The 22143-nt window shown below is 30.0% G+C and overlaps 1 protein-coding gene across 5 annotated transcripts in view; it reads right to left on the reverse strand.

Annotated features, from left to right (window-relative positions):
* Positions 1-501: 501 nt before the first annotated feature.
* Positions 502-22143, reverse strand: part of LeuRS (Leucyl-tRNA synthetase) — a 79687-nt gene continuing 58045 nt past the window's right edge. For 2 of the 5 annotated variants that reach the window (XM_076503431.1, XM_076503432.1), the window contains exons 19-27: positions 21341-21524; positions 14419-14653; positions 12874-13017; positions 8658-8777; positions 8179-8283; positions 7761-7865; positions 6610-6708; positions 4802-4934; positions 502-1452 (exon numbers count right to left, since the gene is read on the reverse strand). In XM_076503431.1, coding sequence (XP_076359546.1) covers positions 1247-1452; positions 4802-4934; positions 6610-6708; positions 7761-7865; positions 8179-8283; positions 8658-8777; positions 12874-13017; positions 14419-14653; positions 21341-21524 — 1331 coding nt within the window. In that variant the 3' untranslated portion in view covers positions 502-1246. Of the gene's footprint in view, positions 1453-4801; positions 4935-6609; positions 6725-7760; positions 7866-8178; positions 8287-8657; positions 8778-12873; positions 13018-14418; positions 14654-21340; positions 21525-22143 lie in introns of all 5 variants that reach the window. The other 3 variants (XM_076503429.1, XM_076503430.1, XR_013028778.1) reach the window with 2 other exon arrangements.

Below are 22143 nucleotides of genomic sequence, written 5' to 3' on the forward strand. Positions count from 1 at the left end.
CATTAACCAATAGTATCACTAATATTTGAAAATACATTTGATTTGTTTTGAATATATTTAAAACAAGTGGATTGTGTGTTGTCCATTTATTATTGAAATTTATTGCTAACACATCACTGACATCTACTGTGAAGAATCTGAGCCTCCATAAACTCTTGATTGAACAGATAGGAAAGCACACATATGCAAGCCAAAATACTTTTATCAGATAGATAGGAATTATCTGTTTGACAGGTATATTGGCTTACCAGTATTGATTCAAATAGTCAAAAATAATTTCAATGTATTGGGCACAGATAAACAGGTAAAATATTAAGACAGTTTTATGTTTCAAAGATAACATATGGTAACAAATTATATCATAATATTATGATATAAATGAGAAAATCCAGCACTGAAATCAGTCTACTTGTTATTTCACTTCATAGATGCATAATGGCTAGCTGTATCTGCCATGGAGTTTGAATACATAAATTCTAATATTATAAGACCTCATGTTCCACTGATCCACTGGGAAAGTTTATTAGTTGTCATACATTTTTATATTTTCCAGGACTTACTACGAATTCTTAATATATAACTTATGCATTTGTAAGATTTCTAGATGAAATGTTGATTATAAATTAAGGTTTAATCCAGTATGGAAATGCAACTATATTTTAAACTATATAAAATAAATAAATAAAGTTGATTATTTCCCTGACCACCAATTAGACTAAATTTAGATTTTAATCACATATTATAAGCATACAAATTTTTAAATACTAACTGCTCCCTGCTAGTGAGACAAAGTTAGTTGACTTGGTATGCTACACATTTCTTAATCCTTGATAGCATTTTATATTTACATTTAACATCTAAAAGCCTTTAGAATAAAACAACTTTTAACTGTCCAATGTTATTTGTGACTTTTTATTGCAGATCAAAATTCTGTTATAAATGGACATAAATTACTTATTATTTAACTAAGTTTTATATTTAAGTTTTTATAGTGAAGTGGATATTTTTAAACATAATATACATCAGCTTTGGTTGTATGTATTATGTGGACAGGGTATCCAATTACTTTTTTTAATTTTTAGTTAAACTTTTTTAAGCTACAGTACTCTATTTTCATAGACTAAAATTAAATTAGGAATTCTTCTTTACTTAAAGTAGCCATAAACACAGAAGCCAACCACAAATCCTTAACAAATCTCATTTTAATTTATTGTTAATATAATTTCCTTTTAACCTTCCTCAAGAATCAAGATACATAGTACACCATTTTCTGGCCAATTTCAAACATTTTTCCATTTTCTTTAAGTTGAACAGTTTTGCTTTCATCTTCAAGATGAAAGATTGCTGATGGTGACACTTCAATTTTTCCCTCATTTGGTCTACTTAAAACAGGAATAGTACGTGGACCAAGACTGGTATTCTCATAACGCATGAATTTCACATGATGAGGGTCTGAAAGAAAATAAAACCAACATCCTTGTTTATTATGAAATTATAAAAACAACAAATTGCTTATATCTTTTTTCAATGAACTGTTAAAAGTCTCACAGAATATGAAAACTTCATATCATCAGGCAAAGAAACAAAATATTCTAAAAGCAAGCAATGATGACTTATATTAAATATACAAAATATGTTGTAAAATGATTCATGGATTATTAGATGCATTCCACATTAATATCCTGACAATAAATAGAAAAGTGAAACATGCACAAACTCGCACAAATATTGAGGTAAATTTTTATGTATTTAAAAACATTTTAAAAATTTAAGTTCTTGGGTAATTTTATAAAACAGAACAGCTCATAACTACAATATTTTACCCATCAAAACTAGGAGACCATGTACTGCTCTAGGAAACACCTAAAATGCTACCACATGCAAGAAAGAAAGATATGCTCCATCAAGCTACACCAGTAGTTCATAACTTTGTGCTGTAATATCAGTTTGATAATTAAAGTAAAAATGATATTAAAAAGCTTGCATAAAGGTTTTCTGGTAGATCTAACAACCAAGAAACAAATACACTAATTTCTCCACAAATATGAATTTTAAAAGTATACACATTTTCTCTTAATCAGTGTTAAAGGTATTTAGTCCAACATACAAATGGTTATATCAACCGTTTCTAACACTTAACTACATTCGTTACATGCTAATTTTATAAGTTTCACTACTTGTGAAATATTGTTTTCAAGGCAGTATACATCCTACTATTGTATGCATTAATCATTTTCCACTAATATTTGTACCTGATACCAGATTAATAGTAAAAGTTAAAATAACAAAACATGATTTGTTATTTGAAAGATAATCTAAATTCAAATTATATAAAATAAAAATACAAAGTAATAAAATCTGCATTTTGGAGTTATTGTTTTCTACTAAGTCATGACACGCTCTTTGAATAGTTCAAACTTTAGACAAAAATTGTGATTTTTTGTTATTTAGGTTAAACCATGTATAATTTCAAAAATACAGTTTTCATAAATTTTTGCTCCAAACAAACCTTTAAAATGCACTAAACTATAGAAAGTATACATGACACTTAATTCAAAAATATTTCTAGAAAGATGAGATGATGGTTTTTGAATTTTGCTCAAAGCTACACGAGGGCTATCTGTGCTAGCCATCCCTAATTTAGCAGTGTAAGACTAGAGGGAAGGCAGCTACTCATAACCAGCCATTACCAACTCTTGGGCTACTCTTTTGCCAAGAATAGTGGGATTGATCGTCACATTATAATGCCACCACAGCTGAAAGGGCGAGCATGTTTGGTGTGACTGGGATGTGAACCCGTGACCCTCAGATTACGAGTTGAGTGCCTTGGCCACGTGGCCATGTCAAGCCGGGGAAGGAGTATTTTTTATCTATTATTGCTTTGTTTGTAATAACTCAATATAACCAGTTGTATTTTATATGTATGTATGTAGAGCTTGCACACCATGAGTGAATTGTATTATTTTCCTGTTCATTAAATTTTAAATTCAAATTTGTGTTGAACAACTACACTATTTTTATCATGGATAGGCCATCTCAGATTTGTTGAATTAAAATTTTAAAATCATCACAAACACAACATTTCACAATCATGCTTTACAGACAAAGATCATGCACTACACTATAATGTGGACAGTTATTCTACAAATATTTCATGATATTTACTGCCATTTTTTGAATTTTATGTTGGTATAATGGACTACTTTAAGGAACTAAAGCCAAAAAAGAAAAAAATGAAAGGTAAGTATGAATCTTTTAAATTCTGAAGTACTGGCTTCTTTTTACACTATTCACTATCAGTTAGGCCTACATACTGCATCATATAACATTGGTTAGTGAAAAGAAATGACCTTAGAAAGTCATTTATTTTTTGTCAGACATGTAGAAGACTATTAATAGTTATGGATTAGTTGCAATACTCACAGTATTTTTTATTTAATTCATTTTGTAATTCATTGGATACTGGTGATCACATAACGAAAAAAAGTGATGGATCCACATGCATTTCAGTACAGAAATAGTTTAAAAGTTCTGAAAAGGTGATGAAACATGGACCCCACTGGGAATTTTATGGTTAAACAATTAAAATGCCTGTATTACTCATCATTTTCTTTTACTCACCATTATGACAGTTATGTATGTAAGAATGGTATGGGTAGGAAGTCTAGGGTATACTCATTTTATAATCCAATCCTGCTCTACATAAAAATGATTTTTCAAATGACCAAGTTATATATATTTTTAACATGTTAAATGCAAACAGTAATTAAGCATAACTAAAAAAAAACAAACCCAGCAAATGTTTTGAAGAAATAGGATATAAAAGTTGATTTCCTTTCATCAAGCTGATCCAGATGGATCTGGGGCTAAGTTAGGATATAAAAGTTGATTTCTTTTCATCAAGCAGATCCAGATGGATCTGGGGCTAAGTTCTTTTTTTAACTGGTTTATGATGATCATAACTACAGACTAAGGTAAAAAATACTAAATCTCATAACAGGACTTTTCTGAGCCCAAGCCTGGGCTACAGCCCCAATAATCCCCACATTAATCTGTCTCTGTTATCATGATTTACCTGTATTTCTCATAAAATTATGAGTGGAATCTGTGTAGATAATTTTAATCGTTTTATTTCCAGCAACTAACCTTGAATGAATACTGCATACCTGTTCCTCTCATGAGTATGTGTAGGTAAAAAAACAAAAATTAAATCTATAGTTTTATGGCAATTTTATAATGTCTTCATCTTAGTAAGCTGCTAATTTATTGTGTTGCCCATTACTTGCCACAGAGAAATTATATTTAAGTAGGATTTGATGCTATTAAATTATTATCCTTAATTATATAGCAAGCAAGCTGTTTAAAACACTAAAAACAGCTGTGAAACACATTCTATCAGTCAGTTCACCACCTGTTACCAGGCTAATTATTAGTAGCATTAATACTACATATTCTATAATTCTATACAAATATAAGTTCATTGTAGTGAGTACAATAACATGATATATAATATAAAATCCAAGAAGCCTAGTTTTATTCTTTTGATTTACTTTTATTCAGGGTTACTGATGAAGGGTGAAATTCACAGAAACGAGTTTAACTCAGTGACAAGAAGTGAATAGAATGATAGATTGGCTTTATAACTATTTGTTGGCATCTTTTTACTTTTATATTTGATAGATTAAAATCAAATAAAAACCTAAAACAAGCATAAATACATTTGTTAATATCTAACATTCAGCACAAACTCAAGCCAAGCCACTTTACATCATAATTTACATAATAACAAATCTGTTCTTACTTGTAATTTCCCTTTCCCTTTTACACATTCTTGTAGCAATATTCAAAATGGTGTCACCTTCATATACAGGCAAGTGAACTTCAAAAAAACTGCTAAAGGGCTGAGGATTGATAAATGTGATCATCACAGAAGGCTGAAAATAGTAGATAATTATACATGGTAAAACAATATGACTCATTATTAAGCCAGAAAATATAAAGATGTCAAATATTAATATGTTAAACAGTGAGTATAAGAATGATTATTATTATATAAAATTATAGTTTTTAGCAGATGCTACTATGTTATTATTTCATGAACTAAATATAAAATAAACATAAGATGTTCACAATAAATGCAATATATTGTGACACGCTTTAGATATACAAACATATTCAATGTATTAAATATTTGTAACTAAACCAAACCTTTACAAAGCCTCTACACAAAGCTTGAGTAATGAATTTCATGCTAGATACACTACTGTGCAAAAGTGTTAAGACAAGAGAATATTTTGTCATTCTTTTCATTTTACAAGGCTAATTCTTCCATGCCATTACAGAATGTAAATTTCAACACTGGTAATGCTTCACTGATTCCTGTTGACAAGTGAACGACCCAGGGTGAGAATACTTATCATTCTTTAGAATTCTCGTATGCTTATACCAAGGGCATGTCGTAAGGATTCTGTTTGAAAAATACTGATCAAATTTAGGGTCTCAAATAACTGTCATGGTACCCTATGCAGTATCTTAACTATATAGAAAGAAGATAAAATATGGTACTGGTATATGTTAGAAGAAATCAATTTAATATTACTTCACAAACAAACTTTGATAAAAACAGTGTAAAGAACTGTTAGCAGAGCAGAGAGTCTGAATAAAAGTTTTACATGATGCTGGTTGGATTCTCCAACAAACTGCTGCAGACTTAAAATGTTTCCCAAACACTTGAGGTACGGATAAATTTGAAAAGAAGAGGCAGAACACCTAAACTCAATCATACTTATACTAAGTATTTTTGTTTATGTAACCTTCAGGACAGAAGGAAGAATAACACTTATCTAAAGCATAAGGTAAATAACCATGTACCAAGTGACAGAAAAGTGTCCAAATTTACAGTATCACAAGGACTCAACAAGAGTGGAATATTTGTTTGTGTAACATTTAAAAACCTTTACTTCTATCTCCAAATATTATCAAGAAATATAAATTTGCTAAAAAGTAAAAAAAAAACTGGAGTGTTGATGATTAGAAAAGTGTTATGGAAGATGTACATCCAACAGAAGAGACCAAGGTGAAAGATATTTATCACAATGAATAGGACCTACCATAAAATATGTTACAACAATGCCTAATGACTGTATGCAGTTATTAAGGCAAAAGGAGGACACAAAATATTAACTGTTTGCTGAACTCGAGCACTATCACTGAGTTTCTGTTGTACTAAATATGAAGATTATTAAGGTCTTGATGTTTCATCTGGGATGTACCTTACATTGTTCTTTGAAAGTAACCTGAAATTTAATTTTTGACTTTGTCCTAACACTTTTGCACAGTACTGTATATAACTTTAATTCACATTTCAAATCTTACATTACGTGAGAAAGAAGTGATGAATCTTGAGTGACTAGGCAATATGTCATATTAGCACATTCAATGATCTCTTAAAATTTTTTTCATGTATTATTTTAACTTTCAATGTCTTTCTGCAGCAATACACTATGGATTCATATTCATTCAGGGTAGATCAGTTACTAGCCAGAAATATTCTATTTCAACAGTACTTTTAGTTATAATGTACAATTAAATATATTTAAAATCACCAACCTCTGAACTATAAATTATATATGGTTGTCCAGGACAGCATTCTTCTTGAATCTTTTCTTCTGCAGCTTCAGAAGTATATTTTATCTTCAAAGATTCCAGCTGTGAAGAAACAATACTACACAAGACATATCTACTTAACAACTAATTAAGTATGGCCAGTTTCATCAAACAATAACATTTTGAGAAACATCAAATACATGGCAAAATCAAATTAACATATAATCAAAGTAAAACTAATAGTTAATATATAAAATAAATTTAGAAAGCAAAATTTTATGCATGGAACTTCTTTTTTCTTGTTAATAAGTCATTAAAACTACTACATACAGGAATTTATTTGGAAAAAACAACTGTCAATCAAAATGCTTAAAGCAAGCAGTGTAAGATTTGTACATTTAATGTGCGTGAGGAAGAAATCTTGTTGACAGATGTAATTTGTTTGGCATATTGAAGAATGAAATCTAGAAGCATATACAAAAATAGCAATGTAAAAGTTAGTTATATAGTACTAATGTAATGGAACAAAGTAGCAACATTGAAGTTGAACTATACTTTGAGAGAAGTTTATAGTTCACACACTAGACAGCAATGCCCATTTCCAACTCTTGTCTGACTAAAAAATAAGATATGACTATTACTCTTATGATGTATTTACAACTCCAAATGGAAATTTTTTTGTTGGTATAATTGGGCTAAAACAAAATTTGTCAAGGTAACCACAAGACTGCACTTAGCATATAGACTTACATTACTTCTGTGCAGGAAAACCTACAACAAATAAAGTACTATGAGCTGCAAATGTTTGGCATAAATGGCTGAAACCTTGTAATGTGCATTGCAAATACAGAAATTTAAAATTCCTTTTCTCTGCAACTAAAACTTTTAAAATTTGGAAAATTAATACTAGATAGAAATATTGATGATTTAAAATCAAGCCCATAAATTAGAATATCCAGTAATTTCGATTTGTTGTTCTATTAAAAACAACTAAGACTATATAACTTATCAACCTCTGTATTGTATTTACCAATAACTTTTCTAATAACAAAATTAATAATTCATATCAATATTTTTAATAGGTAAAAGCATCTAAACCAACAACTTATAAATGTTTATATAAAATTACAAAGGATCACTGGAACTCATCCTACCTCCAGTGTGTTTGTGAGATATGTAAGATTCTGTGTGAGAACATGCACTTCATCAAAATCTAAAGTCAGACTCAATGCTTTATCACCATACTTTGCCATTTTCTCCTAAAGACAAAAACAAAACAAAATTATGGTGGCTAATATATCAAATTGAGGCACAAAGTAAAAATAAGCAGTAAATAATAAACTATACATAATTCTATAACATTTACAGATCCCACTTACTGTTAGTTTTCTTTTTAAAGTTTGAGACAGTTGATTACATTTATCAATTCATTGAAAATTAAACATCCAGATGTAATTCCACATACATACACACTTATCACAATAAATTCTCTTATAAAATGCTATAAATGTTGATAAGAAAATCAGAACTTTTGAAAAAATGCTTCAGTTTCAGTAACAACTTATCAAGTACCCTTGTTGCTTGTACAAATGGCATCACTTTCTTCATGTGTTTCTTCAGCTCTGGTAGATTTTTCAATTCTAATGCTATAACCTTGTTCTCAGGCAAACTGCCATGCTGCTATGGAAGAAGAGCACTCTATGAGTTTTCAAAACTCAATAGTTGCAGCGTTGTGAAACATTATGGATAGAAACAAAACTTCTCAAGAGAAAACACCACTTTTTAAAATTAATGTTAGTCCTGTCTCAAAGTGCCTCAAAAGCCAGTGCACAAAATTCATTGTGAATTAAAATAAACAAATTATTGAACTATATTACATAAATATTAGGTTTGTTTAAACACACATAAAACAAAACTCTAGAATTTTCTATGTTAATAACTAACACTTTGCAGAATTAATGATAATGTAATATACTGAAAGAAAATCAAACAAATTGTCACAGTGTATTACAAAACTGTACTACCTTACATGTTAATCCTGTTTTAATTACCTTATTTAGCTCATGCATTGTGTTTAATACAGCTGATTGCCATGGTGGAAAGGTTTTTGCAACCCATATTGTGCCATGAGTAGGACTTTGTACAGTTGTGGATGTTGGTTTATTTCCTTTCTAAACAATTCATGAATAGATAGTTCTTTTAGTAAAATACCAGAGAAAAAAACAATCCAAGTTGTACCTTTTTATATATTTTAATTCATGAAGTTACTCAATAACTTTTCTAACAGTACCAAGTAAAATACTTTATTTTTTATCATTTGTTAGTACATATTGGAAAAAAATAAAAAATGAAGGGATAACAAAATTGAAATACTAAACTTAATACAAGAAAGTACAACACTTCAGCATATTATCTGACTATACCTTCAATGACTAAACAAAAATTATGAATCTTTATGTTAATTCATTTATTTCCATAGTAGTGAAAATGATTTCCAAATCATAACTTGACAATACTTATTAAGCACAAAATGATGGTAAAGAAACCCCATATTTAAAATGACTATATCTCAAAATCTGCTTGTTCTTCAGAAACTAAATTTTATCAGGGGAAAATTAAGGTTTTATTCAGCCAAATGTTGAGATGGAATAGAATGTTTCAAAAACTCTCAAAGGTGCTAAACATGCTTTCTAGCATGCCCAATTAGTATAACAAATCTATCTCTAAGAAAAACCACTGTAAGCATATTCTGTACTGAGAAGCATTCAGTGACATTCACAATCTCATATATATGGTAATTTTCAGATCCTCCATGTTTCATGTGAAAGACATTCTCTTTAGGGAAATCCCAGAACCAAAAATCTACTGATTATAACATCTGGGATTCTTAGTATTCACTCCACCTGAATAAGTAACTTATGACTTGTTATCTAGTTATAATGATTGTTAGAAGACTTTTAATAGGATGAAAGATATGAAAGGTTGTCTCATTTTGTTGGAAGGTGCTATTAAAAATATTTGATTGTGAGAAAAGCATTTTAGATGTATATTATGCAGTTTAGAAACATCTTCAAATCTAAATATTCTTGAATAAAACTCATAATTCAACTTGTCTCTTGTAAAGTTTAATTTAACTAGCCCTAATAATTTTTTAAGACAGAGTCACTTTAGATACAAGGTTTTCTTTATAACTGTCTTGAACATGTACAACAATACCAATATGATAAGATACAACTTGGTATTTCATTCTAAAGTTTACATTAGTACAAAGTAAAGTATGTCTAATAACATCATAATTTAAATTTAACAAAGGCCAGTAATGAAACATACATGGCAAATAATATACCTAAACCTACTTTTAGACCTAAAAGAGAGTTCATATTTTATGTTTTATTGATTAACATTAACATTTAAACATTTACATTGACTTGAAATTTATGATAACAATTAAAGTTAACTTGAGGCTTAAGACAAACATCTTTTTCTTTTCCAACAACAACAGTGAAAATTTTAATGTACTTATTAACAACAGAAAATTCTTTGAAGTACAGGGTTATAGGTTATTTAATAGGGAAGGAGTGGCTTTACATGTGAAATATGAATTATATCTCATTAAATTTGAAAATATCAAAGCTAATAGCAATGAAATTGAATCATTTGGACTTTTTTAGGCATGTATAGGCTAAAAGGCCTTTATATTGACTTTGTTACAGACCACATAAAACTAATGACAGTAATGAAAAACTAGTAAAATTCAACAGGTTATAGTTGAAAATGAAGTCATAATTAAGAATGGTTTTGATTTCAGACATACACATTGGGAAATATTAAAGTCAAACAATAATAAAAACAGGTTTTAATAAACTTTTCAGAATGGATGTCTTTACCAATTTGTTAGAGATCCTACTTGAAATAATGCTATTTTAGAACTTATGTTAACTTCTAATACAGAAATGGTTGAGGGAGTGGAGTGATCACTGTTTAGTAAGATCTGATGTTTTACTCTGTATATGAATAACACAAACAATGAGATTTTGGTTACAATTCCTATTTTCTTAAAAAAAAAAAAAAAGCAGATTTTGAAGGAATGCAACAAACATTCCCCATTCTGAAATAGGCAACTAAAGATACTAATCAAATGTGTAAATATCTTTAAATGTTCAAGACATGCATGTTGAAAACTTTAAACAATAATACAAAATATATATACTCCTTAAAAAAAAAAAAAAAAGAGTGATTACAAATAAAAAGAGCCAGGTTGGCTTACAAAGGGTATAAGGGATAATATTTCAGAAAAGCACTTCAGACTGAAGGAGACTTGTAGGATTATTGAACAGTAAGAGAGTTAATCATGAAGTTAGAAAACTGAAAAGGGTAAATATAAAAATGGTTGATAGTGTAAAAATTAACAGTAAAGATTTCTTCAAATATGTTAAAGGTAAGCAAAATCTTAGGATCAGAGTAATGCCTACAAGTGATGATAAAGAAAGGCTCAATTCTGATGATTATGATATTGCTGGGTTACTAAATTTGACTTTTTCCCAGTTTTCACCATTAAAGATATTAAACAATATTACTCACTCTGAATAGTTGTAAGGTAAAACCTGGATCAAATAAGATAATCAGATTAATTTTGATCATGTTAAAATGAGATTTATTAGTTTAAAAAATGATAAACCTTTTGAGCCAGATAATATTTCCCCAAAGGTTTTGAAAGAGGTTAAGAATTACATATTTGAGCTATTTGCAACTATTTTTTGTGAGACCTTTATACCATACAAATGCATTTAACAAAGTGTAAAATTTTTTCCAACAGTCAATATGGTTTCACTAAGGGATAATATTATTCAACTATTCTTTGAAGATGTTACTTCTCATGTAGATGGAGGTGAGATCATGGATATGTGTATCTGGGTTTTCAAAAAGCATTTGAAAAGGTACCATATTAAACGTTTGCTAAAAATTACCTCCATAGGAATGGGGGATAAGTTGGCTAATTAGATAGAAAAGTGGCTAGATTGGAATTGTTATAAATGGAATTTAGTCAAATTGGATTTGTATCACAATTGAGGTAACTCAGGGCTAAATATTAGAACCTCTGTTTTTAAGATTCACATCAATGACATAGATGAAGAAATGGTCAATACATTATTCATTTTTATTACTGATATTAAGGTCTTGGGTGTTGCTGGCTGTGATGAAGAGTATGTGCCTTACAAAAACATAGATCCTTTTATGCATTGGGTGAATAAAGAACAGATGCATTTAAATTATAACCTTAACAGTGTTGTAGAAGAAAAGGAACTTCGCATTCTGGTTGACCAATCTCTTAAGTCATTCAATAAGTGTGTTGCTTCTAGTGATAGGGTAAATAGGATTTTAGATTGTATCTACAGAAATATTTCATACAAGTTAAAAGATGTTATAATTTTATTGTATAGCTCACTGGTTAAGGTAATTGAAATTAAAAGTGTTAGTGAACCTAACACATATTTAAAATTATTGAAAGAATTAATAGAGTTACGGCATTATCCTTTTCTCTTTTGTTTTGTACTTAGTAGTGAACATGATATGACTAGGAGACAAAAATATAAATTTTAGCAGGACAGGAGTCACCTTCAGCAAGAAAAGTTTTATTTTTCTGAAAATGTAGTAGGCCTTTGTAGTGGAGTGTTTACCAATGTTGTGGATGCAGTAGATTTAAATGTGTTTAAAGGAAAGCTTGATAAATAATTCAATGACAAGAGGTGGATTTGAGTTATTTTGTTTTGTTTTTAACTTTAGTTTAGTGGATGGGACGACCTAGATGAACCAACATTCTATATATTGTTCTAAAATTTTATGTTATGTCTAATTTCTAAACAAACAACTTAAAACTAAGGAATTTAATACATTAAAGAAATGTAAAAAACATGTTCATAGACTGTTTAGTGTATTTCTCTGAACCAATAAACATGAAATTTGAATGTACAAAAATCATAAAAAAGTCACATATATTTAGATTTAAAATATATTTTAAAGAAATGTAAATGTTTAAAAAAATAAAATAAAGAGGCACCAGTTTTAGGTTATATTTTTGTTTCAATGAGTTGCTCTTCAGCCACTAATAAAACCAGAAAAAAAATATTTTCAAATAATTTTATTATATCAAAAATTACCATTATATACAACAACACATATGTAAACTGTTGCAGCAGTACCTACGAACCTTTTTTCGTACTTTTTAAAAACTATTTATATTTTACAATTATTTAATCCTATTTTTACCTTTGCTTTCAAACTTGCTTGAGCAAAAGCTTTTATACGAAGACGAAATTCATGTGCTGCATCCATCAAATACTGTGATGATTTTAGCAGAATTTCATCTACTAACCCATGAACTGGCCAGCTAGCTCTCATAATACTTTCTCCCTGATTCCACAAGAGGGTGAAAAAAAAGAAAGGAGAAAGATTCTAGATAAAGTGCTTTGTTAATTAACTGCAATTAGTATTATTAAAATAAGTTAATATGTTTTATAATACACAGTTCTTTGTATTTTTCAATCTAATATTTATTATATCTACAAATAATTCAATATTAAGTTTTTGTAATATCAGAATGTATGGCATTTTTATTTAAATAAGTAAAAGGCCTAATCCTTGGATAATAACACTGTATTTCACTTATACGTGATTTTCAGAAAATTAGATTTGAGTAATGAAATACTTGGGTACATTTGATTTTTAACATATTTTACGATGTTCACTTGCAAATTGGAATAATTTCATAATACATTCTATAAAAGTTATCTTACTTATATTACGTAATTTTATACAAAAGTAATTTATTATTATATTGTCATAATAGTCTGAGTTTATCTTTGAAATATTCACAGTTTCCAAAGATCACTTCTGTAAAATACAACAAAATATGTACTTGATGAAAGTAAATTATAATTTGCTGATTTCATATCTTCTTGTACTTTAAAAAATTAAATATTTCAGAAGTTACTTGTTTGTTTCAAAATATTCAAGGAAAGTCACAAAGTATTTGTGCATAGCTTTAGTGTGGTGATTCACTACATCAGTTTCTAATAGATGAGAAAAGTTTAATAGTTGATATACACAAAAACAATACAATGCTATTGATTTTGAGAGAAATAAGTTGTAAAGTTTGATAATAACCTCAATGCACATCAACTTTACTGCTCATAGTACATTTTGAACCTTTAACAATGTAGTTCTTTTAACTGCTAACACTTTGTTCAAATGGTGAAAACAAAAATCGTTTTCACACCAAGTAGACTGGTGGCTTGAATCAATACTTTTTTCTTTTTTTGTACATTTTATTCCAAACTTGAAGCAAAATTAAAAAGAAATGGATATAAGGATTAAAAAATCAACAACAAGCAAATCATGGGCTATTCAGATAATAACTTTTCTGGTCTACTGATTTTAGTAAAAAAACACATCATGACAATGTATATTATGACTACACAAAGAAACAAAAATGTAAACAACAGAGTAAATGTAATTCTAAATCCTAAGTTACACACTGTTTACTGTTAAATTGTTATTGGACAAGCAAATCAGAATTCCTACTCTTACACTTCTACTTGACACACATGATTTGAATATGAAAAGACCAAATAGCCTGTAATGCAATTTAAAGTTTAGTTTTGTTTTGCAAGCAACTACAGTGACAATTACTGATTTATAATGAAATATCAAAACAAGCAATTTCAAGTCCAGAAAGTAAAAAAAGATTAAATTAATCATTTTACTGATATTTGAAATGACTTTAGCTGAGTGTAATATTAATGAATGTCTTACCTTACCAATCAATTTCCAGATATATTCACAGATATGAGGGCAGATAGGGCACAAAATCAAGGCTTGAATTTCAATGAACTGAAATACCAAATCATGATGCATGCCTTCAATGATTGTCAATTCCCGGTATTTGTCTCTTGCTGCTTGGAACTCAAAGAAACCTGTTCGCAGGGCTTCTTTATACATCAACCGATTGAAATTCTGTTCAGTTAGAATAACTCCTTGATTCATTTCACTAAAAGAAAAAGAAAGAAATATTATATATTAATACTATGGTCTTTTAAAATGAAGAATATTTTCATGTGTGGTACAATACTAATAAAACAAAATTTGCAACAAAATAGATATATTAAATTTTCAGACATGTTTATAATGAAAGGTAGTTTAGCAGCCTTTTAATGACTTGGTTCCTAAGAACCTAATGATTAGTTTTTGCTTCAGAGTTTTGACATAAACCTAAATAAAAGCTATCTGTAAGCAGCTATCCCTAATTTCAGTGAGTAGAGAAGATGGAAAGCAGTTAGTCCAGTATTTCTCAACCATAGGTCATGGGCCATAAAGAAGTTTGAGATGGGCCTCAAAAAGTCATAAGATTAGATGACAGGTTTTTAAAAAATGTTGCCAAACAGTAAAAGTTAACATTTTCTTACATTTAAAATGTATTTCCAAAAGGTACTTACCTCCTTTTGTTGAAAGCTACCTTTATTATGGACTGCACTCTAAACATTACTTAATTTTTTTTCATTAACAGCACACAGTCTTTTATAGCCCATCAGTTTCATGCCATTTCAGGACATATGCTGATTATGTGACTTCCCTTCACCAGTCATACTCTGCACCATCTATACCAGTGCAGCTCCTCTCTAGTATTGTAGAACAACACACTTTTTAGAAATGGCAATTACAAACTAGAAATATCAGTGGGAAGTGGGTGAGAGAAGTTAAGAACCTATCAGGAAAAGGATGCAAGAAACATTTATGGCATAAATATCAGAATAATGATGGCTACAAGCAAGGAGGAGGAGAAAGATGTGGTCAACATGATACAAAGAACATGTACTAATGGATTCAAATGGAGAACTGGACAGAGCATAAAGGACAAAACTGAGATCCAATATGGCAAAACAAAGGGACATGAATGATGTACAAGATTAAAGAAATGGAAAAGGAGGGAAATAACAGAAGATGAAAAAGCATTCCAGAAAGAGTAGAATTGAAAGGTGTTTGACAGGGCAGTCCTATATATAAAACTGACACGGAAATATCCTGAACAAACAACCAGAGGAAGAACTAGGAAAGATTAAATACTAAAAGAATGGGAAGGGCAGCAGCTATAGGGAATAGACTCAGGTCTAAAGACAAACCACTGCCTCTGGTACACAGACAAGGAGGAAGATAAAAAGAAATGGGAAAGGAATGATGCTAGAACAAGAGTGGATTCCTGAGCTGAGGCAAGGGACCAGAAAAAAGCCATGTGTGAATACAGAGTTTGATGATATTGAAATAAACTACGTTCCAATTTCAGCTGTAGGATGAGAAACCAGGAAGGAGGTAAGGACAGGGGATGACATATCAGTAATGACTAGAGCAGAGGGAATCATATCTTAGCATGCCAATACAGAAAAATGACAAGAGAAGGATTGGACCCAATAAGGGAAAAAGATTATGGAAAGGAGGTTGATCAGGCCAATACAGAGCAATTACATGAAAAGGATTGGACCTAATAAGGGAAAAAGATTATGGAAAGGAGGTTGATCAGGCCAATACAGAGCAATTACATGAAAAGAATTGGACCTAATAAGGGAAAAAGATTATGGAGAGGAGCTGATCAGAGAGTAACAATATGGGTGAAGTCTTCTCCAATCCTGACTGAATGCATCTACCCTCAGAGCTGAAGGGTGTGGAACCAGAGACAAAAAGGAAGGTTTTTGATATTCCAGTGAGTGGAAAACACATCTACATGTAGTGTTCCTAAGTGAAAACACATCCACTAAAATATCCATCAAAGGGACCACTTTGTGGGAAGAGCCTGGATGGGTTGAGATAAGCAATTAGCCACCAGATTCATAATGCTGGGAATGTGGCACATCAAAATCATTATGTAGTGGTTGTGGGCCCAGTGAAAAAATTCCAGAGATTGAAAACAGAGAGATTTGGATCTGATTCTCCACTGTTTAATGATACAGTCAATGACAGTGAAATAGTCACAAAATAGTAGTTCAATACACTTCTTAATACAAGTCAACAAACACAATGACACAGCCTTTGAACTGTGACTTGCCTGGAAAGGATTAAAACAATAATCAACACCAAAAGTACAAAACCACTAAAGGAACTGAGAAGACAGAAGACATAAATACTGAAATTGAAAATACACTCAAAGAACTGATAAGACAAAAGACATAAATACTGAAATTGAAAATACACTCAAAGAACTGATAAGACAAAAGACAAGAAAGTAATAACATGAGAATGAAAAGGCACCCAGTTAACAATAACAAAACTTGACTCAAACCTAATCCCCAATTAGCTGTGACTAGTAGTAAAGAAAAACTAACAAACAGCGAAGGAAAGTATAAATCACAAATCAATACCTGCACAAAATTGGTTGAAGTTGCAATTATCCAAAAAGCAACTACTATAAAAAACAAATACTGAAAATTAAATAAAAATAAAATAGTAATCATCACAAATGGAAATTTAATGTAATGTAGATGGTAAAAAGATAATAAAAATCTAACTTACCAAATACTAAGCAGAGAAAGCTAGAAAGAAATTATTTTGTGAAGAGTTTAAGGTCAGTGTGCACAAGCTCACATAAATATTGATATGTCTCCTGAGAGTGAGGAATACATACTTAAAAACTTACCATAGACCTCCTGGGAAAAAGAACAATACTTAACCCATGAAGGCTCAGTAACAGGTAGAAGGTGCAGTAGAAAGAAATTTTCATTCAGTAGTTATATTCTTCCTCAGAAAAAAAATCATAATGTAAAAGGAAGAAATTGTCAGCTGAATATATGACATAAACTCCCCAAGAAATAAAGCCTGTAATTCCCCAGCAGACACAATCAACCCTGAGTCCTGGGAACGTGTGTGTGAAACACTCTTGAATGTTTTGGATTTTCATTATCCTCTATATCAAATCTTGAATTCATGTGAACAAATCAGAATTTAGAAAACAAAAATATTTGTTTTCTATGAGTTGAAACAATGAAAATTGAATACAAGAAGTTGAAACTGGTACAAATTTGTGATCAAGCACAATCAAAGTTTTGTAGTCACATGGAAAGTGAGTTGAAATATACATCCACATTCTAGAATGATAATTGAGAAAGTGGAGATTGTTATAGAATAGTAGAGAGAGATACCTGTGTTTGTATAGATGAAACAGTACAATTGGTGGAGGGTTGTCACATGATTAGAACATGTTCTGAAATGGCAAGAAACTGATGGGGTATAATATACTGATGCATTGTTAACAAAAAACTTAGCAATGCTCAGAGGGCACGCCATGATTGACATGGCTTTGGATGAAAGAAGGTGAAACTGTTTCACAAGTAAAGTATAAACCACATAATACCTTGCAAAATGCTAACTATAAAAAATACAAATTTTAATAAATTCTTTTATAATTTATGCTGAATTTATTACTGAAATTATAGGGCAAAAAATAAATATTAGTTGAATTACTTTGAAAGCAGCAGAACTGACAACAATACATGGGAACTTTCTTGAAGTTTAGATGGGCCATGTTACTGAAAAAGTTGGGAAATGCTGAGCTAGTCAACATCATCTTTTTTGTGCTACTTGTCTGTTGAAACAATGGAACTTGACTGTCACTCATTAAGAAAATGTGTTGCACCTGGAGCATGTTTTGGAAGTTATGGGCCATAAAACCATTAGATTCATATTCAAGCATGTTACTAACCACTAGTCAAAATATAGCCACATGATAATTAATAATCATAATGGAAGAATACATGAAACACCAAATGAAAATCTTCAGTCATTTCCAACAGTGCCTCAAAGAAGTGGTATTTTCCTCAGACTTGTATCTGTTCCTCAGAATAAGAGAGTTCAATGTAAAATTCATGCTTTCTGAAATAATCTATAAAAAATGTCTTCTTTTATGCACACTATTACCTAAGAGTTGTTGATTGTTTTGGTTTTGAATTTCACGCAAAGCTGCACGAGGGCTATCTGCACTAGCCTTCCCTAATTTTGCAGTGTAAGACTAGAAGGCAGGCAGCTAGTCATCACCACCCACCACCAACTCTTGGTCTACTCTTTTATCAACGAAAAGTTGGATTGACTGTCACATTATAATGCCCCCCATTGCTGAAAGGGCAAGCATTTTTGGCATGATAGGGATTCAAACCCGCCACCCTCAGATTATGAGTCAAGTGCCTTAACCACCTGGCCATGCTGGGTCTAAGAGTTGTTGAAATATAAAAACCCATATAAGTGTAAATTTAAGATAGTACATTTCCCATAAATTCCTTTAATTAAAAAGAAAATTCCTAGAAAGATTTTGCAGTGAAACATGGAAGACCATAAAGATTTCTAAAACTTAAATATTTTTCTTTGGATTTATAAAAGTAAACAACTAAATGAAGAGAAGTGTATTATAAATAAATACTTGCTTACAACCTTAAGTTTAATATCTTAATAAGCAAGAGTTGTAACTGATACAAAATGTAATATTTATCAAAGACATTATTTACTATTGAATATTAAATATGAATCACAAAAAAAAAGATTAAAATTATATACACATGCACCTTAAAATATTTAACTGTTCTTATGCTTTAATATGAAACATTTTCTTATGTCAATGGAATAATCAAAAACGTAAATTATGAAAGTGCATAAGTGGTTTAAGGGCTTTCGGAACTCATTTAGGGGTGTTACACTCATTATGAAAAATGAATAAATAAGAGAGGCTATTCACATATGTGTATTAAATATCAACTACAGTCATATTACAATCACACACACTTGTAAACTGCCAAATGATTTCATACATGAAATGTTTTTACAAGTGTTATGACTTTATGTTCTAGAAATAAAGAATAAAAAGTCACTGGTAAATAAATTTATCTTTTAACTTCCTACTTTGTGTGTTATTCAAAACCTTTTCACTCAACAGGAATTATTATTAATAAAACTACAACCTCAGACAGCCAATTTACAAAATAATTTGGATAAGATACTTTTATTCATACTAGATATAACCTGTAAAATATTTGTAGTAGTTGTTATGCTCTTTGTTTGAATTTTCCCTTTTCTATAATTTTCATACACACCATTTAAACTATGCTTTCTTGCAGGAATTATGTATCTTTACTTGATAAAACTACACATAATGTAAAAAATAAGGTACAGTAATGGAATTTATAACAGTAACAGAGTATGAAACAAAGAAATTTAAAAATTTAGTAAACCAAAAGTAGATAAAAGGTGTTTACAGCAGTCTAGAAAATGAACAGAAGCTAAATTATTGCTAAGTAAAGTTGTAATGAAGGCAAACTTAGCTGAATAAGCAGAAATGTCTGAATGCATATGCTTTTGAACAAACTTCTCATGCATATTTTAGATACAAACAAGTCCACAATAATTGTATTTGGTGTTAATGTTCACTTTCATTTTTCGGGAAACACATGCAGATTAGGTGTTGTTTATGTGAAATATTTTGTAAATAAAGAAAATTAAACTTGAAATCAAGGCAGTCATCATGCCATCATGAAACATACTCATTACGTTAAAATGTTTCACTGAACAAAATAACAAGTTGGTGAGCTAGCCATCTCTAATTTAGCAGTGTAAGACTAGAGGGAGGGCAGCTAGTCATCACCACCCACTACCAACTCTTGGGCTACTCTTTTACCAATGAATAGTGAAATTCTGAATGGAAGAACCAATATGCAATCTGAACTCCTAAAACAAAGGCAATATGAAATTTGTATCTCAGAACCATTGGAATGGGTATTAACACTTTTATTAATAAAATAAAATACCCATAAAAGTGTTAATACCCATATCAGCCATTCTGAGATACATTTTGATTTCAAGTGGGTTTCTTGTCATCAACAACAGGAGATTTGTAGTGTTTGAGCAAGAAATTTGCAAGAAATGTTCCATACAGACAAATACAAGTGTATTATTTATTTATACAGATAAAAAGGTTCATAAATAAAAAGTATCATCAGACAGGAACATTTTCTTTGCCAAGATATTTCATCTGTTTCACAAATTATTAGATTTCAAACTATGACCTAAAATGATTCTAATTAAAATTTTGTTAAACTCTACTTAAATATGTTTGTACCCCAATCTCTGTATTCCAGCATAGAATATAAGAGAATACCTGTTATGTACCATAGAAAGGAATAAATGATGTAATCCTTCATCATTTTTTAATCTATTTATGTTGCAGTTAAATGTCCTCACTAGATCAAATTAATAATGTATTATGAGTACATATATATATATATATATATATATATACACACGTCCATGCATGTATATATAATACACACACACACACCTAGGATACATTTTATAATCCCATATTGTAGCTCGTATCCTAGGGTCTTTTTAAAAATATGCAGCACATTTGGTTTAATTTTAATGTGTTTTGTTTATGGCTTAAAAATTTATTTTCATTTTTACCAAACATTAATTTGAAAATGTTGTACTTGATTTATAGGTTTATGCATTCTTTGACTGGTCATACCCTCTGCTGTGGATTACAGTTTTGCCTCTCTCTCTCTCTCTCTCTCTATATATATATATATAAAAAAAAAAAAAAAAACCAAAACTCCCATAAACATGCTAATGAGTTTACTCAGTTTCAGTACTCACTTTTCTTATATATACTTTTGTAAAAACCTAAGAGAAAATGGCACAGAATAATTACCACTGAAAAACTTTATCATTGAAACTGTTTACAGGACCTTTACGGAGAGTATTTCTGTACGCCAGCATTTCTTTTACCCATTCCAAAAAAGTGTATAATCTCAAAATTCCTGCATCAGCCATAGTTTCCACAAAGTTTGCATCTTCTATACCATCTCCTGCATCAGCCAAAGCAAGTCTCATTCCTGCAGAAATATCAATTTTAATTAATAACATAAACAGATTGTTCACAAAATTTAAACTACATGTGAAAGTTTCAAGTGTATAAATACTTTTGAAATGTAATTTCTATTTTTAGTATCTGTCCAAATAAATATAGTTTACTCAAATCTTATGCTATATTTTTATAAAAAACAGGTCACTGTGGTTGATTTTCATAACATTCACAGAGTAGAATATAGGAGAATATATATATGGCATATTAATCCACCATAGTTACAAAAAAAGTTAAAATATAACAGTGTAGTTTCATTGTAAAGAAAAGCAATCATTAGAAAATATGATAAAACATTAAAAATACTGTTTAATATTAAAGCTAACATGTAGTTTACTATCTCTGAACTAATCAATATAACCTTATTTGGCAGCTTTTTTAAACAAAGTATATACAAAAATACTTAACCTATTCTTTGTCAATAACATTAAAAATTATTTGTTTAAGCCAATACAAATGGAATTTTTAACTGAATGGCACTTTATGAGAATATGGATTAGAGTCAGGTCTGATACTCCTAGAATTCAACTGCCCTTAATTATGGTTTACTAACAAGAGAGAAGATAGCTACCCAACAGCATTTGCCACCA

Source organism: Tachypleus tridentatus, chromosome 6, assembly GCF_004210375.1.
Source record: "Tachypleus tridentatus isolate NWPU-2018 chromosome 6, ASM421037v1, whole genome shotgun sequence".
Taxonomy (NCBI): domain Eukaryota; kingdom Metazoa; phylum Arthropoda; class Merostomata; order Xiphosura; family Limulidae; genus Tachypleus; species Tachypleus tridentatus.